The 20,307-nt window shown below is 48.8% G+C and overlaps 1 protein-coding gene across 8 annotated transcripts in view; it reads right to left on the reverse strand.

Moving 5' to 3' along the window:
- Positions 1-20,307, reverse strand: part of BCAS3 (BCAS3 microtubule associated cell migration factor) — a 365,129-nt gene that overhangs the window by 23,408 nt on the left and 321,414 nt on the right. For 4 of the 8 annotated variants that reach the window (XM_075440276.1, XM_075440274.1, XM_075440275.1 and 1 more), the window contains one exon: positions 987-1,154. The exons of 1 other annotated variant lie outside the window; for it this stretch is intronic. In XM_075440276.1, coding sequence (XP_075296391.1) covers positions 987-1,154 — 168 coding nt within the window. Of the gene's footprint in view, positions 1-939; positions 1,155-20,307 lie in introns of all 8 variants that reach the window. 3 more of the 8 variants (XM_075440277.1, XM_075440279.1, XM_075440280.1) reach the window with 2 other exon arrangements.

Below are 20,307 nucleotides of genomic sequence, written 5' to 3' on the forward strand. Positions count from 1 at the left end.
GGTGGCAGCAGGTTGGTGGCCTGCCATGGGCTACGTGCTCGGTAGAGACCCACCTGCAGAGCAGGGGGACGAGCCCTGCTGGGAGAGCCCTGAGCCTTCTCCAGCTGGAGCTGCGCAGGGCAGGAGAGCTCAGAGCAAGCACGAACCTCGCAGCAACACACGAGGGCAACAGCAACAGGAGGGGACGGCTTCTGCTCTACGCAGAGCCTTCCTGCAACCTCCATGGGTTTCTGCTAGAGCTTGTCCTCTTTCCTCCTTCCCAGGCGAGCGGCCAGAAGAGCGACAAGCGAGCTGGCAGCTGCTGTTGGAAGCCACCATCACTCTTAGCTGCCGGTCACAACACAAATGGTGCATAGATGGGCCTAGTCCTTCTCCTAGAGAGTGTTTTTTAAAGCAAGTCAAAATTAATGGAGACAATTAAACCGCAATAACTGCGCTTCAACATTTCTGAGCACCTCCTACCACTGGGCCCCCTCTGAGCAGCATAATCTCTGACGTGCCATTCCATTTACTTAAACAGATGATATAATTTATCAATATAATGGACACTGATGAAGATGGATTAATTTGGATTACCGAACCAGCGCTTCGCAGTGGCTCTATTCAGGACACAGAAGGAGGACGTGTGTGATTATGAAATTGTTTGGAGCAGGGTGGGCAAGGGCAGCGATCTGCACAGCGACTCGGATGCTCCCGGGTTGGCAGGGGAGGGAGGAGAGTCCTCGTCACAGCTATATGGCAAGGAAGCTTCAAGCACCAGTGTTTTTCTGTAAGTTACTTTAGGCTTCTCAGACTATGTTTATGTGATCTACCAATATTTTCCTTTTATAAATGACTTCTCTCGCACTAAGTGAGATCCCCGTAAAAGTTAATTAACCAGAGAGGTAGCGTACAGAGAAAAGGAAAAGCAAAACTTAAAAAAAAAAAAATTAAAATCACCATTGGGTGAGATGTACGTGATCTCTGATCACACCTCTTCTTTGTACCTGTTCCTGAGCCCACTATGTCCCTGCTGGGGGATTCGCACATCGCGTCGGCCAGGCGCTCCCGAAGGCCCTCCTCGGTGTGCTCCATGGAAGACATGTGGCGGAGACCGAAGTTCTCGGGCCAGCTCCCGCACACCTCCAGCAAGGTCACGCTCCGGTCGAAGGCACCTTCAACAAACAAACGGGAGATGTTTGGGGCACCCTGGCACCAAGCTACTTCCGTACGTTTTATTCATTGCATTGGAAGGAAAGCAGCCCTTGCATTCCGAGTTCCTGAAAAGCTAATTCTAGCACATTAGTTAAAATGTTGGTGTTAACAGCACAGCAGGAACAAGCAGAGCCCTAAGCAGCGAATGGCTTGGACCAAGCAGCTGTAAGCAAAAAGGTTAAATTAAAAATACTGACCCAATTCTGGCCTCACGTTAGTGAGAGTCAGGAGATCAGCACAACGGCACTGATGGAAATGACGGCCGAATCAGGAACTGTGACGCTAAAAAACTGTCTATGTGTTATTAAGTACATGTTAGAGAACTAGAAATTGGTTTTAAAGTTGGTTTGCCTTTCACTGGGCTGCTGTTGAGCACCCTTCCCCCTTCTCATCTCGGACAACGGAAACAGTCCAGTCCTTTCGTCTCTGCGAACGGGCACAAATCTCAGCTGAAATCCCTTTCTTGCTCCTGAGCAGAAAAGTGCCGCGGTGTGGTGGGCTGCTGCGGACAGGACGGCGTGCTCGCTGCGTTGTGTCGGAGGGACGCTGACTGCAGGAGAGAGGCGAGCCCTTCTTCCAGCCTGGGATACCTCTGGACTGTCTCTGTTCCCACACTGCGAAATTTTAGGTCAAACGCGAGCTAACAGCGACGCTCTCACCAGCAGCGCTTTCCTGGAGGTGCCGGCCACTGTGACGGAGCGCACGTACCCACGACAAACACTTCAAATCACTCCTGAACGTGCAGTTATTACCTCCCTCCCAACAGGGTATGATGTTCTGCTGAATGCAAAGATTAGATTCTGAATTCAAGCTCACTTCAAAGTACAAATTAAAATTATTCTGCTTTACTATAGAGCAAGTCTTCTGCAAAGGCTTACTTAAATCATTCCCACTTGGAAAAAGATTACAGTTATGCTTTGTTGCTTCAAGCACATACCATTTACTCGACTATTAGGTAACTGAATATGCAGCATTTATTGTGCCTGGTTTCTGCCAGCCTACCGAGGGGAAAAAATGCAAATGCCAATGTTTCTCAAAGTTAAAAGTACATGAAACACGTCCTTGTTATCAGGCCTTTGGTTTTCCCCTTTGATCAGCCGTCAGAAACTATCTACACTTGTGGTCTGTGACTGTACAGCTTCACAGCACACTCCCTGCCACTGACAGGTGGTAATAGAAAGGGTGAGAGACCAAGCCCCGCGGCAGGCGTCCCTTCCTCTGATAACGTCCAAAGTACCGGGTGATAACCGTTAGTAAACACTCGGGCAGCCGGTTAATCCATACATCAGCAAAGAGGGGCAGATAATTCTGAACTCTAATGGCATGGACAAAAGCACCAGGGCTGGCATTCAGGGATTTATATGGGCTGCAATGGTGACTGCTGGCTCCTGAATTTCATCGGCGTGCACAGCTTTGATTTATCTCTTTGCCTGGCTGCAGAGTAGATTCCTGGCACTAGAAAACCATCAACACTAAAATGGACCTCTACAAAATGGGACTGTGGCTCTTCTGGGATGCACGCACTTGAACTCTGGATGAATCCCAGTTTAAACCGAGAGGAGGAATGACCAAATGTTTCAACTTTTAATGGGTCTTTGGATTTCCAGTCTACTAATTTGTTTAAAAGCAAGGGTTCTTGAAGCTTGTTTGAGAAAACACAGTGAGGAGGCAAAGTAATTTCAATGTTTAAGTCTCTGCAACATTTCCATACTGTCAGCTCCCCCAACTGCACAAGGAAAAGCAAAATTTGATCTCTTTTTGAAGCTTTTTTTTTCCAAGTGATCCTTCTGGGGTTTGATGTGACCCTGAGAGCCCCACTCTGCACGTACTCTAACACGCCAGCGATTTCAGTTGGTTTCAACAGGGCTGTTCGTGCGCCTGGAGAGCTACTGGGGGGGCTTTTAAATCTCCGTGCCCAAACCCCAGGGTGACAGCGGGGAAATGGCCGGCCCCCATGAGCTTGCAGCATTGTGCCAGAGATGCTGATGAGAAATCTCCTCTTTACTAGTGTCTGCCCTTATTCCGAAAGTGAGAAATGGGAGCATTTCTGCTCCTATAAGCAGACATATGAATAATAAGGCAAATGGCTTTTGAAGCTCTGCCAAGATGCCTGCATGTGCGTACAGGGAGAAACTTCACAGAGCGCCGGGCTCCGGCTCCTGAGATACTTGAGTGAGAGCAAAGGAGACAAGTGCAGCGTTACCTCCGCAATCAGGGCCAAGAGCTGCCAAAACTTCTTAAGCAGCAACGTGTGAGGTTGTAAGTGTTAATGTAAATGCAGGTTAGAGGGATTAACTGCACGGAAAGTCTTCTTGTAAAAAACCGTGAGGCTGGTGAAGCTTTAGTTTTATCTCCCCTCCCTTTTCGCTCCTTCTGCATGCGAGGAGTTCACATCTGGCAACACGCTTCGCGTCCCGGCATCCAGCTGTGATTCACCAGCCACCGCTGCGCCCGTGGGTGATCACCCCGCCTGCGAGTAACGAGCGGCGGGGCAGAGGAGGTCTGCGCGCCGTCACCTGCTCGCTGTCGCGGTGGAGTCCACAAATCCCTCCTTAACTCAGTAAACGCGTTCATAAAGCCAGTTCCACATAAAGCTGAACACACAGATGCGCAGCCGAGGTTACACGGGGCGTGGGGTAGAAACGGGACCTTGCTTGACCGTAAACCTACCATAAACCCCTGGCTCTGTTCCTCTCTGACGCAGAACAGCTCTGTTTCAGGAAAAATAAGACCGATTGTCATGGACCTTCATGTTCTTCTCGCCACTGCATCAGCAGACAGCAGATGTATCAAAGTCAATTAATTTCTTCAAGGCAGAATTAAGTCCTGGGCATTTTTTCACCTTGGAGAATTCCTCCATGAAGTGCATGAAATGGCAGAAGGGCTGCTTGCTCCCCAGGAGCCTTTGGGTGCTTTGCCCTACATGCATCGTTACCAACGGCACACGAGCTAACGGCATTAAGCTTACACTGATAGCAGCTAACCATATCTCTGCTATTTATTAAATTGTAATCTCTTTCTGGCTGCCTTGCTCTCCCCTTTTCAATCCCAGTATCTCCGTTGATAACGTATCGAATTCCCCATCGTCAGCCAGAGAGAAGTTTACAAATAAACCTCAGCGGAGTGTCCTGCTCTCAAAATCCCCCCCGAACCCGCAGCCAGAACGTAACTGCAGGAGCGAGGCGGCCGAGAAAGCTCCTGCTGATTCCCAGGATTACCGAGGGGTTGAGGGAAGGCAGGCGTCACCCCGTGCCTTTCCTGACAAACCGCTGAAACCCTACCGACAGCCACCAGTATCAGCGCCGGAGGTGTGAAGCCCAGCCTGTCGGCTGCCCCCCAGACCCCACGCAGCTTTGGTGGGACCACCTAAAAGGAGCAATTCATTTAGAAATAACACACGAAAGAAGCAAATTAGGTATTATTTTAGCCAAGCAATTACCAGTGAAATCCTGCTGAAAAATCATTAAATCGCTGAAAAAAACCCCCTTTGACTTAAAACGGTGTCAATATTTCATCCTATCGCGTGGTGCTTTCAAGTTAGCAGAACATCTACTTCTCCCCTTGTTTACTGAAGATGGAACCGGGTGGAAATTAAGACCATTGGCCTCCTTCGTATGACGTCCAAGCACCGCCCCAGAGCCGCTGCACTACGAATAACAACCAACTCCAAACCCAACCAAACGGAACGAGCAGAACCCTGGCTTGAACGCCCCGGTCGCAAGCGCTTTGTTCCGCAGTTCCAGCGCGTTCAGCTTTACACCGCCTCGAACACTCCGAGCTAACTCTGCTCTACAAGCAGGATTTTCCTATTAAAACTTTAATTTTCTCCTGACAGTGATCTCCCACTTCTGTCCTTCCACTGACATTTGCCTCTCGACGAGAACGGCCCTTCACTCGCGCCGTTGCGGGACAGCGCAGAATCAGGCCCCCCCATCCTTCTGCTTAATGTTTCTCACATTTTATTAATGGCAAAGGCTTCTGTTGTTACTCAGACCAAATCACCTTGCTTAGAAGCACAGGATTTGTCTTTTGCACAGCAATTGTTTCAAGGCTTTTAATATAAAAGGAAAATAAATCCTACAGAAGGAAAAAAAAAAAATCCGAAACCTTGGAAACGTCCTTTCTTTTCACAGTTAGCTCTACCAACCGAGACTGAGAAAACCAGAGAGGCTTATTTTCTTCTCTAAAAAATCTAGTAGTAAAAAGTATTTTCACAAAATATTTTCATGCTTCTAATGTGTTATTTTTCTAAGTCAAAATAGCTAAGCTAAACCTTTCACCATAGCCCTTTAATTCGAAAGCCAGGGGAAATTTTTTTCATTAAACCTCTGGAAAGCTTTGTTTAAAATATGAAATCAAGTAGCTCCATTTCCTGTCTTCTAAGGAACAGTAAATCAAAAAGAGTACGTTCTCCAAAAATACAGTAATGGTTCTATTAAAGAGCTTGACAGTTTGGAGCCTCACCTTGCATATTGCAACATACGTGTGAGCAAAAACAACAGAGTAAACAGGAGAGGAAACGACCTGCCAATTTTAACCGATAAAAGATGCGTCCTTCTCATGAAAGGGATGGGGGTTCGACCCGCCGGGACCCCCCGGGACGGCAGACCCTGGGGTGCGACCGAGACGGTCTCGGAGGGGCTGCCCGTCACCAAGCCCCTGCCTCTTCTGGCTCCTCCAGCAGCAGGAGCAGACTCGAGGGGAGTCCCGATCTGCTCGGCGCCGGTCACCGCGGCGTCAGCACGACAGAGCAGCCCAGAAACGCCTCGGCCGGGAGCGAGAACCCCCTGGGCGTGCGAGGAACCAGCGCACGGAAACTCCTCGCCCAGAGCAGTGAGTCAAACAGTAACATGCCCCGTTTAAACATTCATGGCTGAACTTTCCTACAGGCTTTGCCAATTCCATTCCACGCCGTAACGTCGTAACTCCAGGGTAATGTCGCCAAGCAGCGGCTCTCCGTACTGGAACGTGCAAACGCCTTCTCCAAGCGTGGAGGTGGCAGAACCTCCCCGACCTGACCCACACCTGACTTCAGAACGCGTGTCCGTGCTCGGGGGCACGCACTGCTGCTCCTCTCCCGTGCACAGCTCGCGCGCCGCTGTCCCGCTCTCTCAACGTGCGTGTGACAGACTTTGCAACAAGCCACCTCGGCGTACGGCCGCTCAATCAAGGTGTGAGTACTAATTATTGCCTTTGGAAACGACGGCAGGAGCTACGGCCTTTGCACGCAGCTCTGTTCCCCTGTCATCTTCCCTCCCACGGAGTCTCTTTTTTTCCAGAATCGCTCACAGTTCTGCTATAAACAGGACATTACTCACCAGCTCTGCATCCTGTGAGTGCATTTAATTAATGGAGACTTCAGTCGGGGTGCCCAGTCCCACAGGCAACGGACACTTTCAAATCCCTTTGAACTTTTGGCTGAGCATGGCGGAGAGGTTCCCGCGTCCCTCCGCAGCGCACTACAGACTTGTAAACAAAAATACTGTTTATTCCTCTGTCATTAGTTCTAAATGAGTTTTAAGCAAGCGCGCAGCTGCTGGGGGTCGGGGGGGGGCCCACGAGCCCCGTGCCCGGCGGCTCTGCAGGGATGAGGGCGGATGGGTGGCAGGGAGGTTGCCATCCATCACCCACGTCCAATGGGGCAGCGGCCACACGCTCCCACTGCCCAGCTCGGGACATGGACCAAGGCGATGGACGGCACCGTTCCGGATCCCAGCGGTGCAAGGTCGGCAGGTCCTTAGGGACCTTCTCGCCCTCCTCCTCCCCTCCACCCCGACAAATGCCGTCTGCCCCGGTCCTGCACAACGGGTTCACCCCGGGCTCGGGAGAAGCATTTCAGACGCTGAGGAACACAGCCAGCCATCACAGCCATCGTGAAGGCTTTCAAATGTGAGCGAGGCTGCAATTTTCAGAGCTGGAGCAGTGAGATATTTTTATAAATACATCTTTTCAAGGAAAAACAAATATAGAGGAAAGAATGTAAACATTATTGTAAAATGCATAATAAAATGTCTGCTGTTTGTTAATTTTGCCCCTTATTATCCAGTCTATCCGTACCACCGATGTTGAAATGTTTGCCTTTTTCTTTTTTTTTTTAAACTCCCTTATTCATTTAAAAATAGTTTCCTGCATGTTATATGAATAAGCAAAACCTAAGGTCCTAAATCCAGGAGAACTTTGAAGTACGAAAGCCGTGGTCTATGGGAACTATGTTTTCATTAATCAAAGTAGATGTTTCTAAAGCCATCAGATTTATCATGACTGGATTTCATATGTGAAACCCAATATACACACAGACATACACTGCTTGTCCTTTCGGATTAGTTCTGACCTTTTACTCTCCTTTCTGAAGGCTCTGCCTTTCCTCAGAGCAAGGCTGCCCTGTTTTACCGCGGCATCAGCCCAAGGAGCCTTGACAAAGCACGTTTCCAGCTCTCCGCTCTCCGTGTCTGAGAACGAGTCTGGGTTAAGGTCAAAACATCAATGATTAAGTATATTTATTAAATCCTGCCTTTGCCTTGAATGCTCCCTGCGACTCTCGAACGTGCCATCCAGGCTGCAGCCCCACCCCAGCGCGCTGCCAAGACACCCGGCCACCACCCCAGGGACCCCCGCGTCGCCGCCGAGCCCCGGGCCGGCAGAAGCCGGGCCAAGCCCCCCGCAGCCCCCCGAGCATCGCCGAGGGCTCCCGCAGCCCCGGCCCGGCTCCTGGCTTCCCCCGAGGCGCGGGGGTTAGCAAGAGGACACGGGAGAGAGACGGGATGGCTTGAAGAGCGGAGGCAGGATGTGACATCCATCCAAAGCCGGACTTAAAAAGATAAAATGCAAAAAATCTGCATTTGGTGTCGGGGGGGGAAATTTACGCCGTGGTTTTGCAGCACCAGAAGCGCAGGACTTTGTCATCTGGCTGAACAGAGTAACCCAGGGGCCGGGGCGAGCGCGGGCGGCCGCTGCGCGCTGCAGGCACCGACGGGAAGGCGCAGCTCAGCTACGGCCCGCGGAACACCGGGCGCGGAAAAAGAAGATCCGCGTATTCAAACTTCTTTGGGAATCCTGGATGCAATTTAGTTAGCGGTCTAAAAGCAAAAAGAGATGGAAACTGCAGTATAAATGGATGCTATTATGATTTTAAAAACAAAATACCCCCTTCATAATAACATTAATTTCCAAGAAAAAATGTTTTTTTTTTCCCCTTGAATGGCAAGATGCTTGCAGATTATAACTCTTTACAGCTTTGAAGAATCAGAACGCCTGGAAAAAATCAGGAATGCTCTGATCAGCCCCAAGCCCCCTTCCAGATTAACATTTCTTTCCATTTAATCCTGCCACAAAGGGGAGCACCCAGACGGACAGAGCGCCCGGCACAACGTGGGGCAGCTGGGGGGGGGGATGCTGCCAGGTACAATTCCGCATGGCAGAAACTTCACCTGGTGTTCTTTCAACCTCTAGGTCTGGAAATTTCATTAAAAAAGGATTCGCAAAAGATCTTCCGCACTTTTTAGTTTTTGCAAGGTTGGAAATGTTTTCTCGTGGCATTCACATACTTGTACTTCTCAGCCCTGGTTAAAATTAGAAAATCCAGTCACTTTTTTTTTTTTCTCCTAGTAAAGTTTCCCACTCTCTGAAGATCTACACGACTTAGTTCAGCTTCCAATAAGATGATTATTGAGATTTTCAACAACGCCTAGGAAATTCAAACACACAATGAATCCCATTAAATCTCAGCGGAGGCGGTTTTAGAGGAGTCTTTATTTTGTTTGACTTCTCATCCGAACGCAAGCCGTGACTTTCCGACGCTGCAGCCTTTGTACTGGCTGCGCTGGGAAAAGCTGCCTCGGACGCAGGAAGGACAGCGCTGGTGTTTCTGCGGCGCGGCGTAACCGTCCTTCTTCGCACGCCAAGTCATTTCTGAACGCTTTGGGAGAGGCTGGCAGGCAGGCCCCGTCTCCGCGAGCTCACTGCGCGAGGCAGAAATAGGCCAGTTCCGCCGGAGGGACTCGGATAACACATTGCTGCTTCCCTTCCGAAAACAGCACCGTTCACCTTGCTTATTATCAATCTTCAGGCATGTGCAAATGCACACACATGTATATACACACACACACGTACCAAGCACACATAATGGATTATAAAAGGCTCACGTTCACCCACAAGTCAGGAAAGACCTGACAACGCGTCGGGGTTGTCTGGATAACGAAGATCTTCTGTTACACTTCGAGACACAAGTGTGGATTTGTCATCTTGCTTGCGAATTAGTGGTAACGGCCCGAGCCAAGGAATTTAATTCTGATTGTTTCATTTGAATTAAAAAAAAAATCTCAGTGTTGAAAAACCACTGGAACTGTGCTATATACTAATATATCACTCGCACTGTAAGAGGAGACTCTTTCTTGGGTAACAGCAGCAGCGAGCGTAACGCTTGGAGAGGCCAAGCTCACGGTGGGTACGGATCGGCCGCAGCTGGGTGGCAGCGGACCCCGCACCCTCAGCCCGCTGCGAAGGCCCCCCCGGATCGAGGTGCACAGCCGGGGGGGCCGGGACCCCGCACGCTGCCCGGAACCCTGCCCCAGCCCCCCCGCAGCCAGCGAGCCTCCCAGCGACAGCGGCTTCTGCCGCGCTTCGCGTCGTTCTGCTGCAGGAGCAACGTGCGCACCGAGCGGTGTTCACAAACGCGCGGAGATAACGGGGCGGCTTCCTATCGGCCAGGAGAAGGTTTGCAGCAGAGAATCTGTAGGAAAGCAGCCGAGCAGCCATCAAAGCCCCGGAAATGTGAAATTTGGTTTATATCACTAGCAACCAGTTCAGAACAAAACTGAAATATTTTTTTCATTATAAGAGCAAATATTTCTCTGTTCTCCTATCACCTTTCCCAGATGAAACATTTCACAACCCAGCCGACATATAAACAGAAACCAAAATATTTTCCTAAGGTGCATCACTAACCCCACTCGGGGCCTCTGACTTGTAATTTATTTGTCTTACCTCACTATGAGATAATGTTCGCGTCGGTTCCAAGCTACTGTCTGAGAAGCACTTGTACACAGGATAAATAAATCTCACTTGCAAATACTAGGCACTCGCTGGGTGTTTGGGAGGAGCTCGCAGGGGGACTTCTATTTCTCCTGCCCTGCCCGCTGCCGCCAGCCCCGCAGCGTCCGTCAGCACAAGGCATCTGCGCTTCGCGACCGCTTCGTGGAAATCCGCACACCAATTCTAGCAGGAGTTTCCCCACCAGTAACGTAACTCCTGCCACACACCTATGCTGTAACCGGCTTTTCCTCGGGGAACAGCAGAGGAGCGATGACCTTCTCCTGACACTTCCTGCAGCAAAGCTCGCTGCGTTAACACTCAGTTTGTTGGTGCTGCGTCTCATCCTGTGCGTACAGCCCGTGCAACCACAACTCCCCTACAAGTACTTCAACATCTTTCACGAACAGCACGAGATGGATTCTGACACTAAACCAGAGCGATGGAGGTGTTTGTGTTCGGGGCAGCTGAGCGGCTGCTGTAAGGGCAGAGCACCATTCATGCCAGGAACTGGTCTGGAAACTTGCTCTTGCTACTTATTAATTGAGCAACCAAGACGAGGGAATGGAGGAGCCATTACCAAACACACCTACAGGACCAAATCCTTAGCTGATGCAAAATGAGTTATCAGCGCTGATATGATAAGTTTTATCGCTGTCACTGAGGAAGAGCTGGAACCTCAGGGTTTAAGTAACTCACCCGAGGTCACTGGGCAAGTCTGTGCCAGGGTTGTCTAGAAAAAAATCTTCCATCTGAGGACACCCCAGTGCAATGCCACGTCTTCCTAGAAGGGACAAAACCATGGACGGCACCTCCAGAGCCAGCGAGTCCTGCCCTGGCCAGGCAGCAGGTCCCAGATGCCCCTCCATCAGCTCTGGATGCTTTGGAAATCGCTTACTCAAAGCCTGTAAATCCCTCCAAGCACATTAAGAAAATGTGTTTCTTTAAGGACTACAGAGAAATGTGAAATTTTATGTTTTCAAAATAATAAAAATTCAAAAAACCTTAAACTTGTTTCCTTGTAAGCCTTCCAAGTCCGGGAAGATAAATTCTTTTGGCCCGATTCTGACTTCATTACAAGCACGTGCCAAGTTGCACAAGCCAGTTATCTGAGCTCCAGCAAGGACAGGGCCTACAAAGCACTGAAATCTCTGGTCCCAAGCCATCTTCAGCATATACTTAATTTTAAGCACGCAAACAGCCACAGTGACTTCAGCAGTAGCAAATCTATGCTGGAAGTTAAGCGTGCGCGTAAGTGTGCTGCTGGCGCGGGGCCAGAGCCCTCGGTGACTCTCCGTAGCGAGGTCTGATCGCCCACCAAACCCCGTCCAAGGGAGGGATTCCACTCCAGCCAGGCAGGCTGTGGAAGGGACAGGCAGGACCCAGCTGGTCGGGAGCCAGCAGACCCGTCCTCGCTGTCTGAAGTTTTCCTCCGCATCCATTGAGGAGGTTTTGCCCTTGTCACTTCTGTTATCCATCAGGCATCTGGTGGCTGGATAAGGCAGAGCGACATTGCAAGGTGAGATGATGGAGTGAAAAAATTATTGCAGCTGGCATGTCCTAGCCTCAGGCTTTCGGTCATTTAACTCATCTCGCTCTCATCCTTGGAACAGACTGTACTCAAAGGGCAGGAGATTCACCCTTCCACATGCCTCATGTTTGCACTTGGCAATTGGCAGTAACAACTCCAAATGCAAACAGGACTTGGGCAAAGATGGCTCACCGTTCACGGCTCAAAGCAAAGCTTTCAGGGGTAAGCAAGAGCTACTTAAAAAAAGCCATGCAAGGATTTCTAGTGCTATGAGTAACATCACTGTTTCTTTAGGGGCAGAAGTGGGTGCATCCACCCAAACCAATGCAAAAAAATGTCAAGCGTAAGGGCAAAGTCTGATAATTCACGCTGTGCTGTTAATTTATGAGATGCAGCGTGCTCTACCTTGGAAGCACAAGAACCAGATTTTTATAGTCAATTTTCTTTTTTCTTCCTTCAGTAAAACCCGTTTTGGAGCACTGATGGCAAGGACGTGCTTTGCTGTGATTTATGAAGCAATGCAACCTATAACGTAATTTGGGATTAACCATGCAACCAGAAGCCACCCACAGCAGTCAGGTGCACAGAGAGGGATGAAGGAGAACCTTTGGTGTCTGGAAGTCCAGATCCTGATGCCCCGAATCCTTGCCTGACCCCACAGGCCCTGTCCCTGCCTGGCAGATTTCCCTGGATCCAGGAAGAACCGCCCCAGTCTTCCCAACACCTTGGTCCCTTCCCAGCACATCTGGGATGATCGAAGTGGGTGTTTCTCCCTACCTGCTACCCCAGGAGGGTCTGATTCAGCCCCTCTGCTCTGCACACACTTTATAGCACCCTTCAAATACACTTTATAGCACCAGCTGGCTTCAGCACCACTGCAAAGGCGGGACCCCTCGCACCCGGAGATGGAGCTGCCTGGGGACCCCGGCACCTAAAACCAGGTGCCGTGACCTTCTGGGCTGCAATACCTCCGTCCTCTGGTGAAACTAGCTTCAGTCCACGTGAACAGCTCGATGATTATTGTAACCACGCTGCTTGCCAAGGCAAGCTGGATTCTGAGAGCTGCAGACTACCATTCTTGTGGACAATAAATATCCCACTGAAATCATAGCTTGTATGTATTTAAAAGGATAAACCTGCTACTAATAACTACAAGTCAAATGAGAAGATTCCAATTTTTATGCCAGAAAGCTAACAAAAATCTTCAGTGCGTTATAAACAAGTATCTATCATTATAAACCAAGCTCAGCATGTAAAAAGCCAAAGATGGAGTTTATTGTCTTTAATGGCTGAGAAATGACAAGTGTGTTTGGTTGAAAAGGAATTTAGCAAGAAGTAGCTCTGTACAAGAACAAAAATCCACCTTAAAAAAAAGAAAATCACTGCTGACAGTTTTACAGTAGAATTAAGCTGCTGTGAACTCTCAGAAGTGGGGCTAATCACAAGTTTCTCGGGAATTTAATCTGGAAAAGAAATCTGATGATTAGGGAGAATCCTGTAACTGAGGTAGAAGCTGATGCTACTCCTCTTCCAGTCTAAAATCAGGAGTGAAACTACTGCTGTTTCGCAGAGGGGATTGCTTTCCGACCGCCTGCCGAGCCGCCTCCCGCTTGGCAGCAGAGTGATGATCCGCGAGCCCATCGGAGCAACCCCTGTCCCAGCCCTGTGTCCCAACAATCTTCTGCCAGCACAAACCCACCTACGAGAACGCTTGGCACGAAGCGTTCGGAAGAGAAACCTGCTTTAAAACCAGAGAGAAGCAAATCCAAGGAGGTGAGCAAGCGGCTGTCAGGTACCGGCTGAGGAAGAGAGGAGAGGGATGGATCAGGTCTGGTGATGTGGCTGTGCAAATACACGCAGAACTATTCCCTACAGCAGGCAAGCTCGAGGGTGGAAGCTGTCCAAGGGGAATCTCTCAAAAACCCTGGACAGCAGCAAAAAATGGGACAAAAAACCTTGCCAAGCGTTTTAGTGCTCTGCTGAAAGATCAAGGTGGAACGAGCCTCTGCGCTGGAAGCCTTGGAAGAAAGACAGACTTTCCTGGAACAAAGCGCGTGACTGTTCAAACATCAACCCATCATCTCAGCTGAGAACTGAAGAAACAACAATAATAATTTTACAGAGAGAGAAGGAAAAGGAAAGGGGGAGAAAGGAAGTAAAACCTTCTGCCAGCTCCAGGTACGCTGACCTCCCTATCTGCAGATCAATTTAAATCCAGAAAAGAGGATAAAAAGGTGGCACGTGAGATGAAGTGAAGAAAATATTTCCAAGTACAGTAAGCGACCAGATTGGAAATGTATCCTGGGAGAAGTAACTGTTCCTAAGCACACAAGTATTCCCTTTGATACATTAAAAGGTCGACAGAGGCACGAGTAGCTTCATGCATGGAGAACAGATTCAAAAGGTGTGTCGGGGCACGTTCAAAGCGCCGAGGGGAACGGTGGTGCAGCTCTGGGGTCTATCAAGCCCTGTTTATTGATGTTCTTGCTAGCTGAGGCAAGGTTTGGGAACACGGATCATAACAACATTTTTATACCCTATAAAAGTACGCTGCGAAGTGACGAGAAAAGGGGATTGCTGAGTTGTGCCAGGCGAGTCCATTATAACGAAGGACCGCGCTGTTCCGTGAGGCTTTTTACAATGCAGAGAGTAATTCGTTTCTTGTTGTGAAAAAAATTGGGAAACCCTCCAAAGCATATGTTTCACAAATCACTAATAAGTGGAAAGCAAGATCCCGAGCGCAGGAGCGTAGGAGGTGCGGTGTGAGCACAGAAGTTGGGGACGAGCCTCCTGCATGTCCCGTGCTGGGGACAGATGGGACCAGCCCAGGACCTCTGCTAGCACGCCTGCGGCCCAGGGGCTCCCTCCCCAAGCCGTTTGCCCCATAACTGCTCTTAGGGCAGGGTTTGGGACTGCACGGGAAGCTGGTTATCCTCCCTGCAATTACAGCAGATTTTGTTTAATCGCATTCAAAACAAGAGGCAAAACCAGAGCTGTTTCAGACCACCTGCATTTTCTGCTTTATCGAGCAGAGAGCTGCTTTCTCGCTCCAAGGTGGAGAATTAGCATCTCAACACCTTGTTTCTCTGAGACATTTGACCTTTGTAGCTCTACAAACTAAGACACTGGCTAATTTTCATCTAGTTGGACACCGTTCGGAAGCTACTGAGGAAGTGGGATACGTCAGAGGTGTTCTGGTGAAATATTTAAACGGAGAGTTGCCACTGAGCTGAAGGCAACTTACCCCAGAGCCCCTGAAGCCCTGCCAGGGCACCGCGGAAAGAAGGCCTGGAGATGATAAAGACTTTCAAGCACACAATTCAATGATAAAGACCTTAAAGTGCATCATTCAACCTTCTTATATCAACTTTGAAAGTCAGTCCCAAATCCACGCCCATATCTAAACATGTCAGCTCGTCAGGTGGGACAAGGGGAAGCATCACTTAAAGAGGTTGCACCAGCACGCTCACCGGGTCGGTGCAAACAAGGCTGCAAGCATTTCCTGATCGAGATTGTTTCCAACACACTCTGTATACCACTGAAACCAGAGCAAAATGGAATGGTAAAATAACTCTCCAGCTTTATGTCTGGTGGTATCAAGACCACTCTGACCAGCCCAGTAAAGCCATTTGTCTGTCTCCTGCCTTAGTTTCTCCAGCTCTATAATAGACACGAGACAATATAGTTACCTGACTCCAGTTTTCCAAAAACAAATCTCTGGGAACGCTCTGCGGTCTCAGTAGCAAGCCAGTGCATCCGCTCCTCCCCAAAGACCCCTGTAGTTAACAGTATGACTTTGGAACACCTCAAAAATCCAAACCAGATGAGTGCTGTGCCCATCTACATCAAAAAGCTGCCATTTTTCAAACCGCCCTGTTGTCAGGCCAGAACGGCCTTAGCTTCTGTGGGCTGCAGCACAGAGAACCCGTCCTGCTACTCCCAGCAGTGAAGAGAAACAGCCTGAGCTGAACTGGAAACCTCACTGTTCACAACGAATGCAATTCACCCCCATGCTGAGAACAGGCGCAAGGCCAACGTGCCATTTAAGACCCATTTTCAGGGGGAAGTAAGACTGAAGTGACGCGCAGACCTTGGGCCAGCCTTTGGCACAGGAAGGGATTTTACCCACAATAAACAAGCAAGAGCCCGTAGTGCAGATTTCTGCAGGACATTTGACTGGATGACAGCTACAGAAACATCATAATCCAACAGACTCGTAACCACCGAGCCCACCTACCCTTCTTGTATGAATAACAGGTCCAAGACAAAGGAAGTGGAAATTAGATGCCTGTGGTGAACTGCAGAGAGCCAAAGACCTTATAAGATACCCAATACTTACATCTACACTTAATTAGGAGTGAAACTGCAGACATGAGACCTCAACATGTGGTATTCACATGTGGGCTCAAAAATACCGTCAAAGCCAGTTTTCTTACAGTTAAAACGTTGAGGATATGATGCAGAGGGCAAGTCTGGAGATGTCTGACCGACAGCCCCGGCTGTCTGCGTAATGACACGCTGTGCTCCACCAACTCAAACACGGGGGCTGCTCCAGCGCTGGTCGTGCAGATGCCAGGTCTTGCCCTTGCTTGACCCGCGCAAGCTGGACGACTGCCGAGAGGTCCCGAGATGGCTGCTGTGTGCACCGACTGAGCAGTTAAACCTCATCAAGAAGAAATCTGAAATTCAGATGTTAGCGTCAAAACTAATAGGAAACAGGATGCAGCCAGAATGCAAATACAGTGGTCCAAATTCTGGTCTCAGTTACGACCCAGCGAGTCCAATACGAGCGCAGGGAAAAGGCCTTCTGTTGTACATTAATGAAGACTTTTGTCTCACAGACTTAAAAATAAACTCGTAACTTTTTTTGACCCTATGTAAAATCCCAGCAAGATTTTCTCCAGGAACAGGCAAAAGACAAAACTGCTCGTTATCCTGATGTTACTCGACTTCAGGAGATGCCTACAACACAGTCAGGCTCTGCTGGTGAAATCCCAGTTCCACCAAAACCAACAGGAATTCTGCCAAGGCATTCAGTGAAGGCAGGATTTCACCCCCAATCTTTAAAGGAATATAATTTTCTGAAGAGAAAAACACATTCAAACACAAACAAATGCCTCTTCTGTGGATACTTTAAACAGATTTTAAAGAAGGTACCTAACTTCAGTTGAGAGTGCCAATACACGGATGTCATCTTCATGTTGCCTACGAGCAACTCATTATAACTCACATTTCTACAACACTGTAGCGAGTTGGACTCGCTCTCTGCGAACAAAACCAGAGACATCTGCAAATCGGATTTAAAACATTTTTTTTCTAAAAACAAAATGATTAAAAGTTGAAGAAACACTTCCATATGGAAGAATCTTACCCAACAGGTCACCACAAAGACACTTCAAACACAATAAAACAGGAAGCGCTAAAAAAAGCACAGCAGCTCACAAAAACCCCCACAACCTTTTCCACAGAAAAAATATATGTCACCCTGGGTAGAAAAACCATTTGGCAGCGTAATGTGTCTTTAATCTGCTCAATTTGCTTATTATAGTAAAGGGTTAGAGGAATTTTCAAGCGGTGGCCAAAAATACTACAACGATATCCTCCCCTCGAAAAGTAAACTTACTTCAAGTGAATTAACTTCTTCAGCTTAAATATTTCAAAGCTGAAAGTACCCCCACTGAAAAAAAAAAACCCTCCTGCCCCCAAAAGACGGTTTGCGAGCCCAAAGCCAGGACCCAGCAGCCGTTTGTCCATGCCAGACCGTGCCAGGCGCCCGCTCCGCTCCCGGGGAGCCCCGCAGTGCTTGCACGAGGGGAGCAGCACGAGCACCCTGCTGCGCTTTTTATGTGCCTTTTATTGAATTTCAGAAGGGCGAATGTACTTTGAGGCACCACAGAAATAAAATATCCCGGGATTCCTTGACCCTTACCCTAACGGCCGCGCGCACGGGGCTGGGAGTGGAGCGCTCGGGAGCAGAGCACAGAGGCACTGCTGGCACCAGAGCCGAACTCAGGATCAGCCAGCGTCAGAAACAAACTGATTTTGAGCCCATTGATTTTGCCAAATTGCTTATCGGTTTTTAGAGCCTTTAAAAACCAAGAAGATAGTTAGAGAGGATGGATATAACCCAGAAAAACCATCTCTGAAGACACATGTTCCTCTTCCGTCTACCCTAACACAGGGTGATTTTAATTACCATTACTCCTGATGTTCTCAACTCTACTGACATAAGTATCTGGTAATTTTAAACCTGATAATTTATAAAAACGCTACGTCATCTTTCCAGGCTATCTACAATTCGAAAACTGTGCATTCGACCAACTTGCAACCGCCCACGGCAGGGACGGGCACAGTACCGAGCTGGGGGAAAGCCAGCGGCATCCCTGCCCTGGCTGCCGGCACCGCAGAGATGCCTGGAGGAGGCCGACAAAGACAAGAAGAGGAAAATTTCAGGAAATCAAGGCTGGCTGCTCTTGATATTTAATATCCATGAGCTAAAGACAGAAAGGTGCAAAAAGCTTAATAGTACTTGTGGCCGAAATTAAAACTTTAAAAGAAACTTATAGCAAACAGTAATGTATGCAATGACATCTGGGACTGTAATCAGCAAACTGCTTTCAAGAGCTGCCAAAGCAAACAGCCAAATAACAAATCCACTTTACAGATCATCAATCTGGTCAGGCACTTGCCAAGGTAAATAGTAGAAGGCTGAAGTTTGCTTTGCAAACCAGCGAGCTGGGAGTTTAGCAAAGCCTGCTTCCAGGACAGCAACGCCGGGGCAGGGTCCTCGTAGGGCTGGCGTAGAGAAAAGTTCAACAATCCGATATTCAGCCAGTGGACTGGGGTGCATAGAAAGATGAAATATAACCAACATTAGGGATTAAAAAAAAAAATACAAAGAGTTTCAGGTTATGTTCTTAACTCATTTCACGCTGACGACTACTAACGCTGGTGCCACTCAGACACCACCCCTCGGATACAGCAGAGTTTATTGTAACGCTGCTCTGCAGACTGGGCAACGTTTCATGGGAACTCCAAACCTAAGACTGAAAAAAATTAGTAGGAAATGAACCTTCTTTTATTTTCAAATGAGATAAAATCTGGCTCCAACTACCATATTTTACATTTTAGGGAAGAGGATATAAAACATCAAACAGTGATTTTTTTTTTTTTTTTCATTATGAATGCAAGAAAGATAATTTATGGTGGCTGCAAAACATTTATTTAAGAAGTAAAGCCTTTATGTTCTGTATGCAATTTACAGGGTTGTAAAAGAAAGAAGTGAAACAACTGCAGCCATAACATGTGCATTTATGAATAATAATTGTAAGTCCGTTTTGTTAAATACAACTTCTGCTTCAGAGTTCATTCTTCAGTGGACTGGGAAGTCCTCGAGTGCAATCTCAGATTTGTTTAATGTTACTCTCTTGGCTAAAACGAAAAAGGGAGTTTAAGACGAAATTTCCAGGCAGTGTATGTCAAGAACTGAAGAGAATAACAGCATGATGCATGTATAATACTTTTCAACCAGTGAGAGATGGCATATTCCCGGTGGAAATTGCCTCAGCTCTGTCTTCAAGTACAAATATTTGATTTTTGCTGCAGTCGGGCGGGTGTGTTGCAACACGGCGAGAGGAAAGCCTCCAGCCGGGCCCCGCCGCCTACGGCTTCGCTTTCCCCCACCTCGGGGCTAGACAGCAACCGACTCTTCCCCTTCTTGCAACCCAGACCCCACTGCTTCAGTGCTGGGTTGACAGACATGACCCCAACGTGACGAAACTGGCCCAATATTTCCTGCAAGCGAGGTGACTACGAGCACAGCTGGAACACGACGTGGACGCGCAGGTTGGGGCTAGGCATGTGTGTAACTGCGCAGCTACCCCCCCTTTGTGCATTAATTTGCCATTTATCCTGGGGAACAGTAGGCAGCAGTGCTCAGCACCCCGAAAGCGTGCCGGTGATGTGTCTTTCCAGTGCTCAGGAACCTGCGCCCGGGTTGCCTCCAGCCACCGCCGGGCTCCGTACCCTAAAGCACCAGCGCGCCCTGCTCCGTGCCCTGCGGTTTGATCACCGTCACCTGTTTTTCAGTTACGGTAGGTGCCTCAAACAGTTACTCCAAGTTTTTAGCTAATCAAACCATGATGAAGCATGGGAACAATTTAGAGCTGTAGTTGGAAATAAGTAAGCGGATCCCCCACAGGCACAAAAAAATTCTGATGACGAATCGTTCATGCTAATCAAGAGGTCCTGCATTCGTAATGAGTCGACTCTCACGAACGCCCGTACAGCGGGGCCAAGTTCCCAGTGGGTATTTATGGCACAGCCTGCTCTGACGGGCTCAGTTCTTCACTCCAGACACGGCGTTCTTCTCTGTTTGTCCCGCAGACCGCTCTGCTGCAGACTCGAGGAGCACGCTGCCTTCTGCACAAGCAAACGCAGCCCTTCTGTGCCAGCCGCTGCGACGCCGACCGCCCCGGCGCACGGATCTGCCCGGTGACCATCGGCCAGCCATCCACCTCCATCCCTTCCCGGTGCTCCAACTCTAACCAGCTAAC

The sequence above is a fragment of the Opisthocomus hoazin genome, chromosome 20 (assembly GCF_030867145.1).
Source record: "Opisthocomus hoazin isolate bOpiHoa1 chromosome 20, bOpiHoa1.hap1, whole genome shotgun sequence".
In the NCBI taxonomy this organism is placed as follows: domain Eukaryota; kingdom Metazoa; phylum Chordata; class Aves; order Opisthocomiformes; family Opisthocomidae; genus Opisthocomus; species Opisthocomus hoazin.